We start from the raw sequence: 18,209 nt of genomic DNA, 5'->3' as shown, positions 1-18,209 counted from the left end.
ATTAATGCTAGTAGAAGATGAACATGATGTTTTACTCCTTTAAATAGGGCCTGGAATCTAGAGCCTGATTCCCTGTGGTAGAACTATGTTAAAATATGGGAGGAAAAAACCAAACTAGGTAGATGTAAAAGTTAGTTACATATGAAAAATGAAGCTCAACTGAGTATAGTTTCCTAAGAAAGTCATTGATCAGCACCTATCTGATTTATAATCCTGTTTTGTTTCTAGAAATGTCTGTAGTAGGAAATGATGCTTAAAAGCCTATAAGCCTAGGGCTTCCCTGGTGGCGCAGTGGTTCAGAGTCCGCCTACCATGCAGGGGACGCGGGTTCGTGCCCCGGTCCGGGAAGATCCCACATGCCGTGGAGCGGCTGGGCCCGTGAGCCATGGCCGCTGAGCCTGAGTGTCCAGAGCCTGTGCTCCGCAATGGGAGAGGCCACAACAGTGAGAGGCCCACGTACCGCAAAAAAAAAAAAAAAAAAAAGCCTATAAGCCTAAAAGTCAATCGCTTGAGCCCCGCAGACCATATTGTGAGACCTCTCCACTCTGGAGTCTCACATGACCTGTGACCAAGGCAGGCACTGAATGTTAACATTTATGTTGGTGCATGAACAGAGCTGATTCCCTTTTAAATCACCTCGGCTGAGACACACACTGACAGCAAATTCAGCAGTAAGGGGCTCTGCTGCCAAGTGAGTAAAATGAGTATGATAAAAAATATCTCAGACTGGGAATTCTAGTTTCTGGTTTCACACTAGGTTAAAAAAAAAGAAAAAAAAAAGTAGTTACACTAAATACTACAACATAAAACTTTACACAGTCCATACCCTCCAAAAAAAAATTTTATGCCAATACTGGGATTTAAAAAAAACGTACAAAGAAGGGCTTAAATTAAAAGGCAAGCTGTTTTACTTAATTGCTGGATCTAAAAAAGGAAAATTCCATAATTAATTCCATGTTTTCTGATGGAATTATTTCTAATTGCTTTACAAACAAAATTTTAAATCACGTTTTAAAAATTGAAATCTTTCCCTCAATGTATTTTAAGAATTACTATGGGGTTTCCCTGGTGGCACAGTGGTTAAGAATCTGCCTGCCAATGCAGGGGACACGGGTTCGAGCCCCGGTCTGGGAAAATCCCACATGCCACAGAGCAACTAAGCCCGTGCGCCACAACTACTGAGCCTGCGCTCTAGAGTCCAGGAGCCACAACTACTGGAGCCCACGTGCCACAACTACTGAAGCTGCGAGCCTAGAGCCCGTGCTCTGCCACAAGAGAAGCCACGGCAATGAGAAGCCCATGCACCACAAGGAAAAGTAACCCCCGCTCGCCGCAACTACAGAAAACCCCTGTGCAGCAACGAAGATCCAACGCAGCCAAAAATAAAAATTTTAAAAAAAAGAATTACTATGAGAATTTAATGTTTTAAATGAATTTAAACATAGTATTAATTTTAAAACTGTCTTTTTTTTAAAAAAACATACCATTTCATACATTTCTACCATTTTTATACTCTTCTTACACTGTAACCAGTGATTTTTGCTGACACAACAAAACCTACGAAGGGTGAACATCAGTCAAGAAGGCAGTCACTCGGAAAGCTCTCACCAATCACACTGCCTCGCCGCTGCTCTAACTTAATCACTAGCATCCCAACTGTCCTAAATCCATGCACTGCTGCTCAGATCAACTACAATCCTTCATCCAGTCTCTTCCTACACATCCATCTGCTTTCGCTCATATGCTCACCCTGGTGCCATGAAATTCAAAGTCTACTAAACACAGTGCCGTGGACATAGCAGAGCTTCAATTTAATAAATGAATTTTTGAGAGGAAAATTCACTAAACATGAAAATCCAAGCAAATCAAAGACTAGCCCTCAAACCATTCCTAAAAATTTATTCTAACAAAAGACTAACTCTTCAATATAAAATAAGGTAATAAACAGAAATAAAGTTATCTTTTGCACTAACCTAGTAAAACTAAGAAGCACAAAAGAAGAATAAAATTCGAGGTCCAATATTAAGAAGCAAGACAATCTTTTAAGGCTAGTACAGTGTAATGCAATAATTCCTACAAATATCTTAAAAATTTAAGTATAAGACTAAAGACAACAGAAAAGTTATGGATTATAAATTTTACCTATATAAGTAACAGTATGTTTTAAATGTATAGGCTCATGAAGGTGGACAGAATGCAAGAGCCAGCTGCAGATGCAATGAGGAAAACGCAGTAACGAAAAATTAATGGTACTATAATCTGTGATAAATGTTCACCAGGATGAACAATGTTTTACTTGGGGGGAAAAAAAAGGAGAGAGAGTGATGCATCTCCGATTTATAACATTAGCAACAATGACTCTTCTTCAGAAAGATAAAGTGGCAAAGGATTTTGAAAGTTAATGTCCACTACTATCCCGTTATCTCTGGAATTCAAAAAAGTTATCTTCACCTTGACTCTGGAAAATAAGATTACAAACTGTCTTTATTTATAATTATAATCACAACATATGCCAAAAAAGTGTCATTAAAATACCTGTGACTAGTAAGTAACAAAAAATCCAAATAATATTCTTATAAAAGCAAGGCCAATTCTAAACATAAAAATAAGTCCTGTATGCATGGCTTCTCAATTTTAATTTATTTATAAAGATCAAGTGAGACTCCAGTAGTAGCACAATCTTGAACAAATTATGTGTGCTAAGAATTGTTTTGATAAGAAACAGAAGAAATACTGCTTGATATAAGGCACATTTCATATTCATCCACAGTATGTAACTTAACAAAACATAAAATGGACAAATAGTTCTTTTCGAATGAAATATATCCATATTTCCTATGAAGACTTAATCAAGTTATCTCCAAGGAGAAGGTGGTTACATTGTATAACAGCAAAGGGGAATTAAGGCATGGAAAATTATATTAATAAGGAGTCTTAAGTGATTCTCTAAAAGTGAAAACACAGCACTGGAAACTTCCAGCTGGAACTTCTTAAATATATATGTAAATCAAAAGAACTTAAAATATTCCATCAGGTGTAAAGATCCCCTAGTTGTTGATACAGAGCTACAAGGGTCCAGGACAGAGATTTGGAAGTAAGTCCAAACTGGATTTCCCTGATGACTGTACTGAGAGCACTCAGATGTACTATCTTCTAGGCGTCTCAGTAACCTTATCTGTCTGAAAAGCCCAGTACAGTTTCCATATCAAAAGCATTGAAGTTTCATGGCATTTAAATTGATGGGGTGATTTAAAACGGCAAACATGGGCTTAGATTAACTCCTTTAAAGGAAATATTCTAGACAAAATAAAATTAATTTGAACAGAGAAAATGGAGTATGTCAATTTCTTTTAAACAAATTCACTCTGGACTTAATTTATTACTTAGCAACAGTTATAAGATAACTGTTATTTGTAATGCTATGCAACTACCCAAGTGACAACAAAAAGCACAACCAACTGTGACAAGTCATTAGCAAAGAAATGACATGGCATTGCTTTAAAAGACCCCAAGTAATTACAATTACTATTAATCAGCAAACCTCCACTCTGTGATCCTGCAAAACTGACTCAACAAAATATATACATATTAACTACCCCTGGTTATTTTAAATGGGCATGTTTCAAGGAATACAGTCTTGGGGCGTCCGTAAAATAAACCCATCTTTTGAGAAAGGATTCAGAAAGGAATTTTTCGTTTGTTGGTTTTTAAGAAAAAAAAAAAGTAGTGGCATCTAAAATTCACAGAGATAAACATTAAAGTTTTCAGTAATTTTTACACTCCAACATTTATTTTACTCTAGTTAGATATTTTCAGTTTTACTGAATTAAAAACCATTTTGCTATTTTATAATCTATAATACATGATAAAATGTACATAATATACCAGGTATACCTAGAAATCTACTTATAGTTTATATGGACATTACCATTATAAAAATTAAAACCAACCAAATTCAAGTATCTGATTTAGGAAATTCTTCTATATAGCAATGATTTCAAATGTAAAAAAGTAATGCCATAACAACTGTGAGAATTATTTATAATTAACTTCGTACGAAAGAATTATTATTCACCCAAACTAAAGTCAGTACTGCTAATTAAAACACTAAAATTAATCATTTCCTTCACACATGAAAAGGCAAACGTATTTTTCTTCCTATTTAAAAGTTGCTCTTGAGAAGACTAAAATCGCCAGCAATTTTTCCAATGTTCTATTTCCAGCAAGAGGTAATCTCATAATAAAGATTAATAATGATCTTAAACAGAATTTACAGTGTCTCTGATGCTTCTATAATCTTTTCAACCCAAGATGAGCTATCAAGCACCAAAAAGATTTAAAAAGCAGTTCTCAAAAAAACCAAAAACCAAAAAAGCAGTTCTCCCATATGTATTAAGAACCTTTTTTACTCTATTTTTCCTTTAGTATGGATTTGGTACATTTGTGCTCTTTTCTAACCTTTAGCATTTCTTCATGTATCCCATAATGCCCGTATGAGCTGAAATAAACACCATCCTCATCCTCCTGGAGGTCTGCAATGGCAGTTGTAGATGACGAGCAGGTTTTGACATCTGCGTTCATCACAAAATCCTGAGCAAATTGTCTGTAATCAATTTGAAATACACCCTTGAGACAAGTTTACTGGACCAGAAAAAAGGAAAGGCTAGAGGCAGAGGAAGGGGGAGGGGGAGGGGAGTGCGGGGTGTGATGAGCCTTCTAAATCACATTCTATCTTAAGCAACGGAAAGCTCCCCCTGCTGGATCTTAAGCAATGGCATATTCAAACCCAGCTGGAAGCATTCCTTCTACAAATCACAAAAGCACTGCCAACTGCAGGCTATGGCTGTTTTATCTTTCAAGTGAACAAAATAAGCACACTATGACTTTATTCAACTTTATTATTTCTACTGTTTCAAAATCTTATTTTAGCAGCTGAATCAATATAGCATATTCCAATGCTATGAATATTCTTTAAAACCATAGTATCTCATGGAAGGGTTATATAGGCAGAAAGCAGACCCAAATTGGGAATTATTTACACACATCAACACCATCCGCTCAGGCTCTAAGACTCAGTTCCTTCTCTGATCACAACACATCAAGAATGTATGAGGTATATATGGGAGAGAAGTGTAAAGAGGCACATAATAGAGTTGTTGGTTACTAGATTACCCAGCATAAAATCTCAGAAAAAGGGAAACTACAATCAGCTATACCATTTTTCCTGCTGGACATTCCGGCAAACCATCAAATGGGTAATCGGGCAATAGCAACCAACTTACAAATCTAATAGGTTAAGCTAGAGGTATATACACTTGGTAGTAATGCAGAATCTCAGACACTACCTATTTCAGGCCTCCTGAATCAGAATCTAGTTTAACGAGATACCCAGGTGATTCGTATGCACATTAAATTCTGACAAGTACAAAGCCAGCAGAATGTTAATTTACTCACTAGAGAAAACCATCCTATGTAGCTGGTTTTCTGATTACATACTTCATCATAATTATATTTTGATTCTTTAAACACAAAAATTTCAACCCTGTATTTTCCCCAAACCTAAAAAATATTAATCCCTACACTTTAAAAAGTCCAGGAGAGGAAAAGTAAAATGGAGAAATCTATTAGAAATAAGGTAATTCAAAGGAAGGCAATATCAAGGAACAAAAAGCACTCAAGAGGAAAACACTCCCCAGAACAATTATCATTAGTACAAAAGTAATTATAAAGAAATATAAGAGGACAGATAAAACTACAGAATTTTATGTTAATCAACTATATCCACAATGTATAAAAAGTACTGCATATCTTTAATATTACTGAAATTAAATATCTATACTATGCTTTCCAGTATATGAAATATTTTACCATATTCTACCTTTTTATGAATTATATTATTTTGGGGATCTAAACAATTAATTTTCTATAAGATTGATAAATTACTTCATTCTTTGCAGATCCTCACGTGCTCCAGCTAATGCAGCTTCAGCAGACAGTGCCCTGGCTTCCATGTGTTTCAATTTTTCAACAACTGATGTATTTTCTCTGAGTCCATTGGGGTATGAGAATGGAACTGACACGGGTTCATAAAGATCTTCTACATCTAAATAAATAAATGGACATTATTATCAGGCCATCTTATAACAATGAAGCACATATAAATGTGTTACGAATAAGTATATACTAAGTGCCTATTATGCGGCCAACTGAGAAAAATTAGTACTTTTAATTAAATAAATATTTAATAACCAAACTATTCCAATTTGAGTTTAAAAAGCATGCTGTTAGTCTAAGCTTTTCACTAGTTGGCTAAACAGAACACATAAATAAGCATTAATTGTACTGAACCAAACCCAGGAAGAAACAAAAAAGTAGAAGGAAAAAACTCGTATTTATTGATCATCAGGTATCTTACAAGTTCATGCATTACATCTCATTCCATCTTCAAAACAAACCTAAAATATAAACATTTATCCCTATTTTAAGACATGGGAAAAATAAATTTCAGAGAAACTGACTAGCCCAAAGTCATGTAGCTGTTTAATGAAGGAACTACAATTCAAACCCATGCCTGCCTTCCCAGCCCGTGTTCTTGCCACCACACAGGGCCGTCTCCAGCCTCTGGGTCTTTATCTGTAGAATAACAGGTATGACATTTAGATATTCCTTAAAGACAGTGTATAGGTAAGGAATTCTGTACATTCAATAACTTTTTCATTGTGGGTAAGGTGGTGTGCAATCTATACACTGTCTTATTGCTGACATTATTAAATATCCTAATTCCTAATATTATTAAAAATTCTTGATTTAAATTTAATTTCACTATATGTAAATCATTAACTTCTGCTATAGAAGTTAATATATGTAAATCATTAACTCTGCAAACAGAAGTTAATATATGGAACTAGTGAGTTTTACAAAATCCCAATGTCCACTGACCGGTCTAATTAACTGTGGAATCAACTTAAAGCAATAAAAACAATGCAGATATTATACTGTCTCCTCAGTACAGCTCTGAGGGAAACACGACTTTTTTTTTTCCTATTCAGTTCTTACCTGCAACACTTCTTTAGAGCTGGGACAAAATAACTAAGCTTAACAAATATATGATAATATTACAACTTAGAGACTAGAGCTTAAATTGAACTTGTTATAAAAGCAGTACGGGTGTGCCATGAAACTCTGAACAGTCTAGCAGAATACTGACTCGTTGTTTTAAAAAACTACAGATTCATCCACTATTTAGTTCACCAAAAATTAATGAGAGCAACAAAATATTGCCAAACTATTAAAGGATGGTGTACCATATTTTCTACTTGCTACTACAACTCTCATTGTGTACCTTGTCTTTAAAATTCTTCACACTGCAAACCACCTTGTTAGTTTAAGTTATGGATTAGAACTAAACAAAGAAATTGGTTTCTTTGTTTTGGCTAGTTTCTCTATTTTGCTTTCTGCTGCAAGAAGTGAGTCAGAATAAAAGCTGTTAGCATTAATAACACAGTTGTCCCTTGGTATCTGTGGGGGATTTGTTCCAGGACCCCCCTCCCTCGGATACCAAAACCCGCAGATGCTCAAGCCCTTGGATAAAATGGCATATTTAAATATAACACTTTAAATCATCTCTAGATTCCTTATAATACCTAACACAATGTAAATGCTATATAAATAGTTATAAATACAATGTAAATAGTTGTCACCGGGCAGCAAATTCAAGTTTTACTTTCTGAATTTCTGGAATTTTTTTTTTTCCTGAATTTTTTTTTTTTTTTTTTTTTTTTTTTTGCAGTACGTGGGCCTCACTGTTTTGGCCTCTCCTGTTGCGGAGCACAGGCTCCGGACACGCAGGCTCAGCAGCCATGGCTCACGGGCCCAGCCCCTCCACAGCATGTGGGATCTTCCTGGATCGGGGCACGAACCCGTGTCCCCTGCATCGGCAGGTGGACTCTCAACCACTGCGCCACCAGGGAAGCCCTTCCTGAATATTTTTGATCCAAGGTTGGTTGAATCCAAAAATGCAGAACTCCCAGATATGAAGGCCAACTGTACACAGATAATTATATATTAAAGGTTAAGTGTATAGCTTTGAAAAGGAGAAAGGATTCAGTAAACATTAAGATGCATAGCTATAATATATCAAAACAGTCTAAAGTCCTAAACCATATTCAGGAAGATGAATTTCCACACCTACATTCTGTCTCAGGAGGTTCAAATCACCTGGATACTTCATTTTGGCGCTGAAAACTACCATAAAAATAGTCAATTTATCAGGAAGACATAACAATTATAAATGAGAATAAACCTCACAAAGGAGCTTCAACATACACAAAGCAAAAGCTGATAGAATTAATGGCAAAAAAAGACAATCCTCTAATCACAGAGATTTAAATACACCCCTATCAACAACTGACAGAGGTAGATTTTTAAAAATCCAAAAAGACATAAAAGATCTGAACAAAAATATTCAGCACTGTGAATTATTTATAGAATACTGCACCCAGTAACTGTATCTTGACACTTTTGAAGAACACTGATCAGTAATTTAGCAGACTGTCCCTCAACCTGGGATCATCTGATAATTTTTCATTATTAGAATGAGGTTAAACATTTTTGGCAAGAACAGCAGAGAAATGACGTTGCCTCCTCAGAGCATTACCCCAAGGGGTTCATGGCGTCAGTACACTTATTACTGGTGACGTTAACCTTGATCACTTGGTTATGGTAGTGTCTGCTTGGTTTTTCCACTCAAAAGTTTAACAGCTCCTTTGTAGTTAACCAATTTCTTGGGGGACATACTTTGAACTATGCAAATCCTATCTCACCTGCCTAAATTTTCGCCCACTAATCTTAGCATGCATGGGTTGCTCTTTTCTGCAAGTTACTACTGTGGTGTTTGCCTAATGCTAATTTTCTGTTTCTCTTTTTCCTTTGACATTTATTAATAGGAATTCTACACTGAAGTGGAGCTACTCCTTCCCATTTATTTAGTTGCTTATTCCTGTCAAGAATTATTCATGGACATTTATTTTATCCTGTGGGTTAAAACCCAATACTGTCATTTTCTGTATTGATTAAATTCTTCTAGCTTTGGCCATTAGGAGGTCCTTCAGGTTGGTTCCTGTGTTCTTTAGGTTAAGTCCCCTCTTCCCCCACTTTTTCTTAAGTACTTCCTAATTTTCTGGAACAAGATGTCCTAGACTTATCTTGTATTTTCCCTGCCCCACCTGGAAATCAATCACCTCTCCAAGGACCCTTGGTTCCTTTTATTAATAAAGGATTATAAATCAAGATCTGGGCACTAGGTATGCTCATTGCTACTGGGGTTTTTCTAGGCCCTTTCAGCAGAGCTAGGAAGTATATGTATTATACTAACCCCCCCACACACACACACATCTATATTTCTGTATCTGTCTGTCTGTATAAGAAAAACTATGAATTTACACTGACACTTCTGATTACAATTTGTCAACACAGGACTTATTTCATCCTTCATTTCCTTATCTGAAACCTCATTCTCCAACTGTGAGAAACCTGGCTTTTATCCATAATGTTTTAAAAATAAATTTGTTAATTTCATTTATTTATTTTTGGCTGTGTTGGGTCTTTGTTGCTGCGTGTGGGCTTTTTCTAGTTGTGGTGAGTGGGGGCTGCTCTTCGTTGCGGTGAGCAGGCTTCTCTTGCTGTGGAGCACAGGCTCTAGGCGTGCGGGCTTCAGTAGTTGTGGCTTGCGGGCTCTAGAGCGCAAGCTCAGTAGTTGAGGCGCACGGGCTTAGTTGCTCCACGGCATGTGGGATCTTCCCGGACCAGGGCTCAAACCCGTGTCCCCTACACTGGCGGGCAGATTCTTAACCGCCGTGCCACCAGGGAAGCCCCATCCATAAATTATTAACTTACTTGTTGCATTGTAGCGTACACAAAAATAGTGTCAGAATTGCTAATTCTTACCCTGCAAGAAATGCCTTTTCTTACTGGATTACAACGTTGATGCAGTTCTTTTTATCTGTAGCCTCAGCACAACATCCATTAAAGGTTTCAGTTACTCACCTAGTTCTTTTCCTCCCCACTCCCTGCAGTATGGTTACATTATTCCTTTGTATTACAGTTTAGTTCATCTGTTAGCGCCTGCATACCATTTCACACCAGTACCACCCTTGTATGCATACATCCTCGTTGTTTCAACTGTTGATTTTTTTGATTGCATGAAAGCTATAAAAAACATTACTATAGTCCTGAGAGTTGGAGCTATACAAAGAGATATACTCAGCAAAGTGTCATTCGATCCTCATCCCCGTTACCTCAATCCCACTGCGCCCTTCCTTACATCCTCGTCCCACAAACCCCGTTCAGTAACAATCTCTTCAGTTTCTAGTTTATCCTTCCTGTATTTCTTTTGCACAAATGAGCAGACGCATAAGCATTTTCTTAAATCTCTTTCTTTCTTATGTGAAGAGTATCATAGTAGATATTCTTTTGAGCTTTGCCTTTTTCATTTGACAGTATGTCCTGGATAACACTCTGTACCAGTTCAGTTCATTCTTTGTAATAGAGGATAGAGGTATATTACTCCATGGTGTGGACGTGCCATAGTTTATTCAACTGCTCTCCTCTATATGGGCATTTGTTTTATATGTATTTTCAGAATGTTGGCGGTGTATCTTCAAGACCAATTCTTATGAGTGAAACTGCTCAGTTAAAAATCGCATGTTCAGTTTTTTAGGTATTGCTAAATCTGCATTCTACTAGCAATCTTATGACAGTGCCTGTCTCTCCACAGCTTTGTCAACAGAATGTGTTGTCATATTGTAAAAATTTTTACCAGTCTGAGAGGTGAGGAATGGTATCTTGCTATTGGGCTATTTTCCTACCTTTTTTTGGTAGAATTTTTCCCCATTTTTCTATCAACTGTTTTAATCCTTTGTCCCTTAATTTTCAAGAGTCTTTTATATAAAAAGGATATTAACCCTTCGTGGAATATGTTTCAAATATTATACCATACTTTAAAAAAAATTAACTAAATTCCATTTTATTCACTCAAATTTCATTAGTCTTCCCCTAATGTCCCCTTTCTGTTCCAAGATCCCATCCAGGATACCACATATGTTTAGTTGTCATGTCTCCTTAAGCCCCTCTTGGCTACAACAGCTTCTCAGGCTTCCCTTGACATGGACAGTTTTGAGGAGTACTGGTCAGGCAGTCTGTAGAATGTCCCTCACTTTGTGTCTGTCTCATGGTTTTTCATGGTTAGACTGAGATTACTGGCCTGGGAGGAAGACCACTGAGGTAAAGTGCCATTCTCATCACATGATATAAAGGGTCCATACCACTGACATGACTTATCACCAATGATGTTAACCTTCATTACCTGGCTAAGGCAGTGTTTGCCAGGTTTCTCCATCAGTATAGTTACTTCTCCCCACTTACACTGTACTTTCATTGCCTATTTTCTTAGTCATCTCCTTTTTAAATTTAGTCATCTTTATATTCTCAAAGCCTAATACAAAGCAGATGCCCAATAACTATTTACTGAAAGACAGTGCAGGTGAAATGGTCAGTAATCAAGCCAGGAGTCATGAGAAGAACCTTCTCTTCCATCTCCCTACACCAATGGCCAGGAGAACAGATCTTTTGCTTTTTTTTTTTGGCTGTGCCATGCGGCTTGTGGGATCTTAGTTCCCTGACCAGGGTTCGAACCCTTGCCCCCCGCAGTGGAAGCATGGAGTCCTAACCACTGGACCACCAGGGAAGTCCCACAGATCCTTTGAGAGACATGGGCAGTGCACTAACAAGCATGCCCAGTTCAAGTTCCACCTCCTTTACTAGGCCCTTTAACTGTTCCAGATCTCCATCGTGACTTCTTCATCTAAACTCCTTAGAACTTATTTACTAGTAACAATAAATTCTCCTTCATTACGCACTTACTCTCTGACAGGCACTGTGCTAATATGCATTATCTTTGTAACAATTTTATAAGGTAGGTGTCATTATCACCTTTTTATAAATTAAAATTAAGTCTGAAAGAAGTTAAGTTAATATACCTTTGGAGAGTGAAGAGGTCAATACCGATCTGTATCCACAGTGACCAGCAAATAGCACTCGGTATCTGTTGATCTGAGTAATCTCTTCCTCTTCTGAACTGCACTATTTTTCCTACTTCTCATGATACTTACTATATTCCACCTTATCTTATAATACAGGACAGCCATTCAAAAACAAAACACTCCTACTATTAGACTGTGGGCTCTGAATGGGAAGGATTCATTTCTTCATGTTTCTGAAGTATTTAACGTACTACTTTCAACCTGTGAGTGTTCAATTTTGAGTTTAGGGAGTCACGAAGAACACCTAGTGGGCACTTTGTCATGTATCAAAGAGACCACTTTGGTTACTTCGAGGAGAAATAAAATTTAATAGAAGTTGTAAAAGTGGGAAAGAATCAACCTAGGCCTCACCAAATTTTAGAGGTAGCAAGTTGGAAATCTGGCCCTAGTTCTCATTTTATAGATGAAGACCTAAAAAACAGAAAGCTTAAGTGCTTTGTCCAGGGTCACTTAGTTCCTGAATCCTACATTAAGGTTCTTACTACTGCATCACACTGCCACACAACTTCTCTTGATGGTACTTCTCAAGGAAATGAGTGGTTTTCCACAGTTCCCACTTACCAAAGGACTGCTCAAATACACACAGTCAAACTACTATCTGTGAAGGTATGTGTCTGTTTAGAATGGTCTTGCTGATCTGAAGACAGCAAACCCCTCTATCTCACCTAACTGGCACAAAAAACATGAAAGAAAGCATAAATTAAAAAAATAATAATAAATCATGAACTCCAACAAATTAGACCTATAGAGAGCCAACAGAATTTTCGTAAGATTCCTGTTCAGTAAGGAATGAACCAAAGCACAGAGCAAGAAACTAAGAAAGCTACAGTCAAAAGATGAGTGATCCTGCCACAAGGGAGGCTTAAGAGTTAGTGTACATGGGGAATTTTCGTGGAATCTGTCCTGCACCAAAACAAAAGCTCCATAAATTAGATGTCTTAAGCAAAGTCAAGCATCTGATTGGATTATGAGGTAAAAACAGCAACATTATTAAATTTACTTAAATCTATTAAATATTAAATATACTGATTTAAATTTATTTAAATTTAAAATTTCGCCTATTTTAATTACATTAAAAATCAGTCTGACAACTAAAAATTATTCTCTCAAGTCTCCCTATGTTTCAAAACATCTTTTACACAACGTTTAACCCAAGCTCATATTCCTCCCTGGTAACTGTTAGTGTGACTCTCACTTTCTAAGTGACTTAACGTTCCTACTGAAACCAACTACCTGACGAGGTCTTTAGAGAATCAAGGGGATGACATATTTTCCTGTAACACCTAACCACTCTTTTGCCATAACAAATGACCCTGCTTTAAAGTAGATATCATATGTTCATCTTACCAAATTGAAGTAAAAGGTCATCTTCTAATACCGGCTTTAAATACTCTTCTTTCTCCCAAGGCACTGGGTTGTATATGGAATTCATATATTCAACTGGAGGATTCTGGAAGTAAAATTAATTGCATATTTTTTCACTGCACATAAACACAAAAACCCCCTACCAAAAAACTGGGAAAATTAAACAAAGGAAATCATGTCTACATCACACAAAATCTCTATTTAAAGAGTCTATGTTCACCTGCTATTTCATTAACTTGACTGGATGATTGCTTAATTGTTTCAATGCACGGTTTTATACTGTTTGGATTTTGAGGAAATGGCAATATAAACATCAACTGACTAGAACAAAGTATTTACAAAAGCAGAACAAAAAGAGCAACCAAAGCACTTAAAAATCGCACTAGAAATTATTTCTGATTTTACAGAAAGACTACCAGTATTCCCCTTTACCTGACAGTGAATTACTCTGCCACATGACAGTGATTCATCTCTTACCACACTTAAGTATGGTATGTATCCATTTACTCGGTGCTGTATGTTGTGCTAGTTCCTAATGTCCGTGAGTCCCCCAATATGATGAGTATCAAATTTAAAACAGTTCCTTATATAGCAGTTCCTCATATTCTTTTAAAAATAGGTGCATTGATAATCGCTGTAGTACTTCTTCAGGTTTTAAACAAAACTGTAGATTAAGCTACCACCTTACCTTAAGTCTAATAAAATTTATGAGTTTAATGTATCCATAAAATTCAAGTCCTAAAAGGGAAAAAAAAATAATTCACCTATTTTAACATAACATGAGTTTTGTTTCATTAACCTGCTTCAAAGATGCTTCTCTGGTTAGACAATAAAATATTTCTGTCCTCTAAACTACTACTTAAAATTTTTGAATTTTTTATTAAGAACTAGAAACAGTAACTCTGACACTTCAGAATATTTTAATTGAGAAACAGAAAGGAGAAATTTTTAAGTGCTTTTCTTGCATTTCTGAAAAATCGGAAATTATTTTAAAAATTCTACTCACTTATCAGAACAATACAAATGAGGAAAATTAGGCCCTTGATTTTACCAAGTATTTGGCAGTTAATACTACAGTTGATACTAAAGTTTCTAAATCCCCAATTTTTATGGTACCTACCAAACTATAATTTTGCCAGGACACAGAGTATACAAAGTATACTAGCTTTTACATTAAGTTAAATGATGCAAATGAAAAAATAGTGAGGCTTGTTATCTGGTTCTCATCTTTTCAGAAATGAAGCAGCATTTAAAATAAGGGAAAGCAATAGCATATCCAACCAATTATTATTTGTCATGAGAAATACTGTTATGAGAACATACCAGCATATGAAAATGTTTCATGAGTAATAGCACACAAAAACCCCTATTTGGTATTGAAAAAGATATAAAATTATATAAAGTATGGTTCCAATTCAGTTTTAAAATGCACATTAAAAACATGAAAAAAATGAAACTAAGTCACTTATATCTTACAAAAGTAGTTGCAGTTGAATTTATGATTCATAAACATACTGTATCATATGTTTATCTGAGACCCCAAATCTGCCTAATATTTGGTATTCTTCAGTAATGTCCTTTCTAGTTGTTAGTAAATACAGGGACCAAAAAGCCAATTCTGTATTTAGTTAATATTAGTGGAATACTGTAGCTCTTCTATATTCATTTAAATTAGAACGCTTTAATTTTAAGTATGTTCAGATGCAAGTTTCAATAGAATCATCAGCTGAATCTCTGGATTACCACTTTAACTTTAGCACTTGCTTTTTCCACACTCTCTTACCAAACTCCTTATAAAACTCAATCTTGTATGCCTTGAAGTCCATGTTATGCTTTGACCTGATAAGTTGTCTTTTTTCATAATGATCCACCTCCTTTTCCAAAGTCCACCTCTATCCTTTGCTCTCCCTAATTCTAATATCCACGCTCCTTGTCTTCCTAATTCTAAAATGATTAAAATGTAATCACATGCCAAGGATTTTTTGTTGGGCTTTTTTCCCTTTTTAGTTGTGAAGGCAATTTAAGCTTAAATACACTGAATCATATCTGGAAGAATGACTTATTTATCAATCTTTCCTCAAAAGCCATTTGTCAAAAACACGCCATTTTCATAAGTTGTTGTCATGTGTTTCACTATATTGGATTTGTATAGGAAAGGAATGGTCTGGAAAAACATAATGTTTGAACTTAAATTTCTCAACTAAAATTTTCTTTATTCTAAAAATTACTCACCATGTTTATGAACCATGTTATCAATATTAAATTGATGCTCAGACTTACAGTGTGAAAATGTTTCTTCAGCAGATGTAAATAACCTGAAAAACCAAGCAATAGCTTCATGAAATAGTCCCCTAAGAAGTCTAAATACTGACTTCATGTTAGATATAAACTTTTCCCCCTCACTCTGCAGGTTTCCAGTTTTACTTCCAATTAATTTAAAAAAACAAACACACCTGTAGAGAGGAACCCAGCACTCCTAAAGGGAATTAGTACTTCTGAGTCCCATTTTACACCTAAAACAAACTACCCTTTAAAATGTTGAGCTTAATTTGCCAAATAATAGCACTGAATTTATCACAAGGCTTTTAAGAAAGAGAACTCCCTTTGACAGACTGGGTCTCCTAAGACATGAAAAATTCACTGCGTAAGATTCTTTACTCCTCTAAGTATCAACTCTGCTTTCAGAGGCTCTGAACTGACACAGCTCAAACTGCTTTTAGAAATAAAGCATAAAATGTAATTTTATAGCTGGTAAATTCCCAAAGTGCCATATTTCAAAAAGTGGTCTTACAGTGCTCCCCAAGGATTTGTATTATAGACACTGTGAGGCCCAAGCTCCTTTATTCTGTGACCCGCAAAACTGAAGGACGTGTAATAAGATAAGAACACGCGGCAGAGAACCTGCATTACCTCTTCTATATGCTTAGCACATATGCAGCAGTTTTCAACAAACGTTTACCGAGAGAGCTTATTTATACAGTATTTACACAGCCTATCACAAAGAAGTACCTCCCTGATGCTCAATAAATATTATTTTTTGACGACTAGAATATATGCAGACATCCCGTACCTACCCACATGAGGCTACACGTGGGAACAATGACGAATCATCAGACGCTAATATACCACCAATCAGCACCATGCTCAGACTCAGGGGATACTGATAAAATGTTATTAAAGTAACACTGGCCAGTGCCAACCAGGCCTCTTTCATGCCCACTTGCCCAGGACAGCAGCCAAAGTCAAAGATGAAGAGGCAGAATTTTATGTGGAAAAAACACGGATTTGGTTATAAGACAAACCACAGCTTTGTGACTTTGAACAAGTTACTGGTATTGCAGCGTCTTTTACCCTAAGTGAAAATGGCATCAATTCCTTCCCCTTCAATGGGGGGGGGGGGAAGCCCCTAACAAAGGTGATTCTTTAAACGGCTCAAATGGAACTATTACACCTGATAAGCTTTCTGTCAAAGAATTATAGAATGGGAGAGCCTGAACGGTTCTAGAAGGTTGAGGGATTTAATCAAGTTTAGTGACTCCCACACTTGTTACTCTTTAGAATCACTTCAGATAGGATCTTTGTAGAAACAGATTCCTAGATCTTATCCCTGATTTAGAAGGGCTGAGGTGCACAGTTTAGTATCTGTGTATTTTTTGCTTGTGTCTCAGGTGACAGAGGTGCACAACCAGATGTGGAAACCACAGATCCGGCCCAGAACCCTTTCATTTTACACAAGGGGAAACTGAGGCCCGTCGAAGTGAAGCAGTGTAACCTGGCTTCCAGTTCATGTCTCCTCCCTGTAAACCACGGTGGGTCTTCCGGCTCAACAAACCCTCGCTCCAGACTTCCAGGGCAGCCACTCGGGCTGGACTCCAGAGGAGCAAACCACACAGACCCACGGGGCCCGGCCACCCTAGAGCTGGCGCCTCGCGCTGAGGTGGACGAACCTGTCACAGAACAGGCAGGGGGTCTGCTGCTTGTCGTGGGGGAGATCGGCATCTTCCTCATCCTCCCAGGCGGCCTCGTCACCGCTGTCTGACAGTCCTGGCAGGTCCTCCTCCTCCTCCTCCACAGCGCCCCGGCCGCCTAGCACACGCAAACGGTCAGCTCTGCCTCGGACCCCAGTGCCAGGCGGGCGGACGAGGGGCAGCAAAGCGAGGACGCTCTGGGCCCGGCGGGCCCTCCCCCGCACCTCCCCCTCCCTCTTTGCAGGACCCCACCACCCCGGCTCCGCGTCCCAGGCGCAGGGGGAGGGGAGGGGCTTTCACCGGCCCCACGGCGGCGCGGCCTGGGTGCTGAGGGGCCGGGGTACCCACCGTCTGCGCCCGACGCTAACGAACACATGGCGGCGGTGCCGTGAGAGCCCGGCGCGCCTGGGGGCGGGGACCAGGCTTGGCAGCGCACGCGCAACCGCCTCCGAGCCCTCCCGGCCCGAGAACCCGGGAACGAGCGTCAGTGCGAGCGCGAGCGCGAGCACGCGGCGGGGCCGAAGCTCCGGGAACCCTGCGGCGCCTGGAAACAGGAGAGCGCGTGCGCCGGCTCGAGAGCGCTTCCGGCCTCGGAGCCGCAGCGTTGTTCACGTGAGCTGGGGTGGGCGGGGCGAGAACCCGGGCTCCTCCTCCTGCCGCAGGGTTGACGCAGCGCGCGCCGAGTAAGCGCTGAAACGTGGGCTGGGCGTTGCAGGCTCGGACCTGGTTTTTGTGTTCTCCTCGGGCTGCGGCAGGCCTTAGCGGGAGGTCCTAAACC

At 38.2% G+C, this 18,209-nt stretch overlaps 1 protein-coding gene across 1 annotated transcript in view; it reads right to left on the bottom strand.

Moving 5' to 3' along the window:
- PRMT3 (protein arginine methyltransferase 3) overlaps nt 1-17,902 on the bottom strand; it is a 148,839-nt gene extending 130,937 nt beyond the window's left edge. The window contains exons 1-7 of the mRNA XM_082628932.1: nt 17,780-17,902; nt 17,411-17,549; nt 15,696-15,778; nt 14,152-14,201; nt 13,446-13,548; nt 5,944-6,103; nt 4,459-4,603 (exon numbers count right to left, since the gene is read on the bottom strand). Coding sequence (XP_082485058.1) covers nt 4,459-4,603; nt 5,944-6,103; nt 13,446-13,548; nt 14,152-14,201; nt 15,696-15,778; nt 17,411-17,549; nt 17,780-17,807 — 708 coding nt within the window. The 5' untranslated portion in view covers nt 17,808-17,902. The remainder of the gene's footprint in view (nt 1-4,458; nt 4,604-5,943; nt 6,104-13,445; nt 13,549-14,151; nt 14,202-15,695; nt 15,779-17,410; nt 17,550-17,779) is intronic.
- Between the last annotated feature and the right edge of the window lie 307 nt (nt 17,903-18,209).

Source organism: Mesoplodon mirus, assembly GCF_964341445.2.
Source record: "Mesoplodon mirus genome assembly, chromosome: 7".
Classification (NCBI taxonomy): domain Eukaryota; kingdom Metazoa; phylum Chordata; class Mammalia; order Artiodactyla; family Ziphiidae; genus Mesoplodon; species Mesoplodon mirus.
Note: the sequence above shows the minus strand (reverse complement) of the source record. Positions and strands in the feature narration are given on the sequence as shown.